Below are 7,246 nucleotides of genomic sequence, written 5' to 3'. Positions count from 1 at the left end.
AGTTACGATATAAGGCAGAGTGCGTCCAAGGGACGTAACTCTCTACAGCGGCGGCACGGTGACGCCGTTCACCCACCCTTCAAATCCTGTTACAAATTATACAATCAGTTGATGATACCAGGCACGTACACGTTAATTATTGTCCATGTTTTCTTCCATTTCTTTTCTCCTATTTCGAATGTTGAGGTTGCTGAACTGAAATAAGGACAAGTTTACCAAAGACGTTATTCTTTACTTTTTCGTTCCGGATACACTATAAGAATTCTTTCTCTAAGCGTTGCATCTGAAACAGAATAAAGCGTGCGCGTATTTTACATGTGCAAATTTAATTATACAACCGTTACTATATGAGCATGTTGGCATAATTATATGTCTACAGTATTCCAGCTAATCTACAGAGTTAGACTGTTACTTAGAATTGATCTCCCGCAGAACCAAGGATTGGTGCATGTCATGTTATCCAAAACGGCGATATCCAGAATACGAATCATTAAGTTATCTTATCCTGATTTGATTAATCACAACGCGTGGCCAAATTTCTGAGGAACAGAACGTTAAACAACGTACAGATTACCATATGATCTGATTCTTTCTGTTTTAGCATTATTGTATTATTATCGGGGTTGAGTTCACTGAATGCTTGAGGCATTCAACATGTTACACACAACGTCAGCCATCAAGGTTACCAGCATGAACCAAGCCCAAAGTAAGGAATCTGTAGGTCACTAAGCAACTAAGAAAGCGTAACCTGAAAACTAACATGTCGACCACTTTTTAAAACACAGAGTAATCACAACGTATTCACAACCAACATCCTGGTCAACATCCTACCTATCTCTCACAGGCACTTTATTAAGGCGAATTTCTCATTATCAGCATTGTGAAAGTCAGTGTATGCAGAGGGCTCAACAGTTCCCTGTACTTACTGAAGACTCTAGATGTGACCGACGAGAAGACTGATCTGGTAAGAAGAAACGCACAAAATATAATGTGTGCATCTATACGTATGTCAACGAGTGAAGTGGTGGTGGTGTTCATGTCGCAGTTGACATTATTCAGCTATTGGTGGCTTTATTGATTGATCAAATCAGCGTTTGTCCTTAACCCCGAATACCTGCAGGCCCTCAGGACCCAGAACCATGAAATGTTGTGGATCCTAATCAGAATGTATGTCCTATATTTCAGTATGACAACAAAACTCTTTGTTATTGGGGACGAAAATAGGATCACATGGAGAAAACAAAAGCTGTTGATCCACGCAGTTTCAGTCAGCCTCACGTCTGAGGCCTGACGTTCATTTCGAGCGCTTCATCAAAAAGATTATTGTACAAGTGGGCACATTTGTGACACTTGTACATACAATACATACACATATTTGTATAGCGCCGATATCCAAATTGAATACAACTGCTCAAAGGCGCTTTGCATTGATTGGGTCACTGTCTGTCCATCACAATGGTACACGGTATTTTCAACCTCAACTCCTTGGGGAACATACAACTCTTATTGCCTACAAGGCGCGCCGAGTTAATGTGTCTGTCACATCCTTACGAGGTAAAGTGTAAGTGTACATGGTTGTGTACTGTACACTAGGGGTTGTGACAACACTGGTAGAGTCTGCACACTCCCAGGTACCTCCAAGTTCGCTGGACTACTACGCTGGACCCTGAGACAGCTCACCCACCACCACCCGTCACTTGTGTGGCATTCGCAATACTGTTACCATGCTACTGGGATGTGTGGTGTTTAACCCGATGGTTGTTTGATACCTGTAGTCACATCAGCAACCAGCTTTCGGAATTAACGTCGGTCCATGGCGATAAAACCCACTCTGAGCCACCGCATTTGTTTTCTACAGGTCCTTATGGCCAACAGCCTTTTCCTTGCCACTCACTAAGAGTATTATTTCCATATTAAAATATAGGGTACGCTCTCTGATCAGGATCCACATCGATTTATGGTCCTGTGCCCTGTAGCTTCTAAGGGTTAAGGCCAAACACGGTCGGCCGCCATGGCACTGATAGACTGAGTGAAAAAAATGAGGGATCATCAGAAAGCACAAATGCTCCATTATTTTGCAGGGTTTTTCACAAGCCATGCGATACAAAGAAGAAACCGGGAGAAAAGTAAAGGAACATCTGTCTCTTCATGTGATCCCTTGATTGCTTTCCTGAGTACATTTCATCTTCAGGGGCGTAGCTACCATTATATGAAATGCCCGGGCTTACATGGATTTTTTTGAGGACAAGCCCTCAATATAATCTAAGTATAAATCTTTACTATCAGCTCACACGAAAAAAAACACGACTTGCTACTCGCCGCGTGTTTCAAAAGTAGCGTCGCATTTAAAGCTAAGCATTTAAATCTTTCATTAAAACTAAGTGTATATGTGTGTGGTTAAAAGTGGGTTTGAAAACATTCCAGCAATACCTTTGATAGTTCGATGAGATCCACGTGGCTGTCGTCTGGAACAGAAAATAGAAATTGGTGTTGCCTGTAGAAGCCTAAATTATTAGGAGATAAACCTACTGTCTTTTAAAATTAGACGTAGTGTATCAGACCTATCTTCATTCTAGTATGACAGTTTATGGATAATATCAGTTGGAACTCTTCTTTTGGTTACGCTGCAATACATGATGATGCCTCGCATTTCAGTCTGAAGTGGCATCGCCCATTAAGGGGTGATTGATGGTACAACAGTCAATAACTTACAAACACCATGATCACTAATAACAAATACAGTTTTGTTTTTGCTTTGTTTAGTTTGTCACTTCACTAATCACCAACCACTAATTAATACATTGGAAAAACATATATCGGTTCACATTTTAAAATTCCACCGTAGAACCCATCTCCACACAAATAATGGCAGCGACCTGGGGACCTTGACCTATTCTCGGAAGTCATTGTTTACCTTGACGGTAAATAATGGAAATTTGGATAGATGCGAATGTGAACTTCAGAGAGATTATGCATGGCTGACCTGATCGTGTGACTGAAACATTGATATCTAATTATTGGTACCTTACCTTTCGCTTTAGCTAAGATACATAGCGTTCACTACATGAACAGCGTTCACTGCGTTCATGTAGTGAACGTTATGTATCTTAGCTAGGTCGCTTTTGCTGTGAGTCCATGTTGTACGAATTTAGATACCGTTGAATTTTGTGCGTTGTCAACTTGACGATTGCAGCCAACGCCCGCGTTCCACAGCAGTGTGACGGTGGTGGCTCTGACACACTCAGAGTGTACTTTGCACTGAACGTATTTAACGGATAGTTTAATTTACTTCATATTAATAATATGTAACGTAACTAAGTAAGCACACAACGTGTGTCAAGTTTAGATTAATGTCTGTCCACATAAAATTTGACGATAAATAAACTTCTGGCTCACGGTTCGCGTTATACGTCATATACAGACGGTTGGTGTCGACGCTTGTGATCTTGTTGTCATGGTTACTGTCAAGGTTGCGGAACAGTGTGTCAGCCTGGGCCTTGTTTCCGAAGTTCTCCTTGGTCCACCCTGCCTCGAACTCTGACCTCGTCACAGCATTGTCCTCTGAACAAAACACTTGGCATGTATTATCCTGAGTGAGTGAATTTAGTTTTAAACCGTTTTAGCAATATCCCATCGACATCACGACGGGGAACACAAGAAATGGGCTCCCCACATTGTACCCATGTGGGGAATAGAACCAGGTCTTTGGCGTGATGAGCGGACTCTTTAACCATTAGGCTACCCCACCGCCCACCGCCCACCGCCCACCGCCCACCGCCCACCGACGACTAACGGGAACGGGTGGTCATGCTCTCTGACTTGCTTGACACATGTCATCGTATGTCAACTTAGATAGATCGATGCTCATGATGTTGATCTGCAGCTGGAATATTGCCGAATGCGGCGTTAGCTAACAAACAAATATCTGCAATCTGATCGTAGACAGACTGAAATACATACTGTCCGAGTCGAAGGGCTCAAAGAGTTTGGTAAATTCAGCTTTAGACAAGTGTTCGTTCTTGTCAGCGTCAGCTCGTGTGAACAGGACAGCGAAGGCGGACTCCTTGTAAATCTGAAAATTAATGTCACAATTATTATGGTAAAATGCATGGTTGATGTGCTAAATGCGAGGCTGATATGATAAATTGCATGCTGCAAATGTCATACTACTCATGAAGAACTTAGTTAAAACTAGTCTTCACCAACGCGTGATTGTCGTACGAAGCGACCAATCCAGACTTCATTTTTGCGAACCGATTTCATGATAAGTGACAACTAATAAATGATTTTAATTTCTCCATACCCGGCTTTTGAAGTAAATGTATTCATAATGATAGAAGTCGTTCAATATTTCTTTGTCAGAAGCATACGTCTGATAAATTTCAATATGTTTGTGGGTTTTGTAATTCACACAACAGAAATGACACTTACGTCTTGCCACTTGTGATTAAATTCCTGACCAGAAACCTTGCCATTTCCTGTTTAAATGGGAAAAAGTTCTCCGTTTGAAAACCAGATAATGATTTATGCAAAAATATGTTCTCATTTTATTTACAAGGTATTATTTCACGTAAAAATATGCAGATACCTTTAAAACAAGGTGTTGTTTCACGCATTGTCATTCCAGCAAAGTCCCTCATGTCCTTTACATCAAAACCAGTCACGTCAACATGCACATCATTATTTTCGTCCCTTGAATAAATGCAAATTACGGCCAAATTACAATGATCGCGTCACCGACGGACTTCCATCGGTCGTTGAATGCCTCCTGTACGAGGATCTAGTCTGGCTCAGTTGATGCTATGGTATCCTAGCCGTATACACAGATGCCGGTGACTGGATTGTCATGAAGCTGGAATACTGGAGTGTGGCGTTAACGACAAACAACTAAACCCACAACCACCACTAGTTTAAGACAAGGAATTGCTGAACGCACCGTCGATGTCGAATCTGCTGTATAGTATGGTGAGGTCCTTGTGGTCGATGACACCATCGGCGTTAAGGTCAGCAAGGACGAAGTAAGCGTTGGCGAGCTCCCTCGAGAAGTGAGTGATTACCATCCACGTAGGCACAAATTCAGCAGGCGTTACTTTGCCGTCACCTCAAAGGTCAAGGTCAAGTTAGTATCACGGAATTTACATTGTCAGATAACAAGAGTTTTAGCCGTTTTGAACAGTATTGATGGTATGTCACGTTGATGTGGGGTACTGTGAGAGTGTTAAATGTTTACAACCTTGCTGAGACCCACCATGGGTATGGTGCTGGCAAATCTATTGACACAGCTTCCTTCAATATCAAAGAGAGACTCCAAACGTGGCATATAAGAACCTCCATTAAAGTGATTATGAGGGCAGAGATTACTCACAGAATTCAAGTGCTTCACTCTGTCAGTGAGACGTTTCGCTAAGTGTTAGTAGGTCCAAGTACAAACGCAATTAAAACGAGAGCGAGTTTAGTTTTACGCCGCTTTTAGCAATATTCCAGCAATATCACAGCGCGGGTTACAGAGAAATCGGCTTCCCATATTGCACCTATGTCGGGATTCGAACCCTTATCCTAGGAGTGATGAGTGAACGGTTTAACCACTCAACTATCACTAATGCGTCAAACTACTGGCGCTGCTTCCAGTGGCTCTAGTTGAGCACGTACTTACTGTTAGCATCGAACCCCTTGAATATGTCATCGAGCTCTGTCTGTGTAATGGTGCCATCGAGGTTCTTGTCAGCTTTTAAATACAACATATTTATCAAGCCAAACATGTCCAGGTCCCTGTAAATCTAACATAGCATCAGTCGTCAGTTTATATATTACGTTTGTTATTTGTTAACAAACACACACAAAACATTTGTCTACAGAATGAAACTGTGAATCAAGAGGTGATTTGTTTATTTATGGGGGCCGAATAAAGACTCAAGTTTCGTAAAATCATTTATCCTGATTTCCGATCCGCGGACGGGAGATTCAACAAAGCGCAATGAGAAAATTATGCTCTTAGTTCATGTCCAATCAGATTATATGTTTCTCTTTAAGAAATCAGCACTAACTAATTTAACACATTTTTGTTTGTAGTTGTCAGTTTACGTTTGAACAGTAAATAGTCATATGACATAGCGATCTAATGCTTGTTCACTTACTTGTTTTGACATAGACTTACTGGCATCAAACATGCTAACAGAAGACCGAGTTTCAGCATCTGATAAAAATAGTCATAATGATAACACCTGATGGCTTACACGCACAGGTACATGCACATGCACACGCACGCAAACACATATTGAGGCTCACGGACAAACACGCACACAGACAAAAGGAAAATCACACATACAAACACACGCGTACATGCATCCAGCCAGCCATACATGCATACATACATACATACACACATACACACACACACACACACACACACACACACACACACACACACACACACACACACACACACACACACACACACACACACACACACATACATACATACATACATACATACATACATACATAGATTGTGACGTAACAAACAGGTGAAGTGGGGTAAACGCTAAGACATAATGCTGTAATAAGCAGCTACAGGGGCGCCATCATCTACAGGAATGAACCCCATCAATAACACTGTCTAGGTTTAAATCTGTTTCATCGATATACCGGTAGACTGAAAACTTGGTTCGTGATTTGTGTCCCTGTTTTGATATGTTGAGAGAGGGTACATGACTAATGTCGGTGCTCCCCTGACACCGAGGTTGTACATATGCAAGCTCCAAGTTGAACCCAAAGAACCTTCGCGGGACAAAGGAGGAGGCCAAATTCGACATGCTAACTGAGACGAGAGGAAGAAGCACATGCTGTTAAAAAAAGTTAAAATCTAAAATATATCTGTGTTATAAATCGAATGGAATCAACCAGTAGATTTCTTTATATTTTACACGACATAACTATACGCACACCTACCATGTCGAAGGATCTTTTTACGAAAGGGCAAATATTTTCACCGGTGTCTCTTGTGCTATCTGAGATAGGAGCACACACTGGCGACCATATGTTGGGTTCTCCTAGGCCTCACCTGGAGATAAAGATAAGGCCTAGTGTAATCTCAACGCCCATATGACATGAATGTGGAGATGGTTGTTTGGGTCATTGAACTTCGTCCAGACAAACATCTGTACTTGTGTCACTTCGATCATTTTATGAAAACAATAACCACTTCATCCTGCGGTTGTTGATGCCTGCCCGACCCGTGAAGGTTCCG

At 41.7% G+C, this 7,246-nt stretch overlaps 1 protein-coding gene across 1 annotated transcript; it reads right to left on the bottom strand.

The window, feature by feature from the left end:
• Window positions 1-211: 211 nt before the first annotated feature.
• On the bottom strand, window positions 212-6,974 carry LOC137272204 (insoluble matrix shell protein 5-like). Its single transcript, XM_067804560.1, has 10 exons — window positions 6,949-6,974; window positions 6,135-6,193; window positions 5,654-5,769; window positions 4,937-5,101; window positions 4,432-4,478; window positions 3,961-4,072; window positions 3,397-3,561; window positions 2,431-2,465; window positions 927-961; window positions 212-283 (listed from the first exon to the last, which is right to left on the bottom strand). Exons 1-9 carry the CDS (start codon window positions 6,949-6,951, stop codon window positions 935-937), a joined length of 729 nt encoding a protein of 242 aa, XP_067660661.1. The 5' UTR covers window positions 6,952-6,974; the 3' UTR covers window positions 212-283; window positions 927-934.
• Window positions 6,975-7,246: the final 272 nt, after the last annotated feature.

Source organism: Haliotis asinina, chromosome 2, assembly GCF_037392515.1.
Source record: "Haliotis asinina isolate JCU_RB_2024 chromosome 2, JCU_Hal_asi_v2, whole genome shotgun sequence".
NCBI lineage: Eukaryota > Metazoa > Mollusca > Gastropoda > Lepetellida > Haliotidae > Haliotis > Haliotis asinina.
The sequence above is the reverse complement of the archived record's forward strand: the minus strand, read 5'-3'. Positions and strand labels throughout refer to the sequence as shown.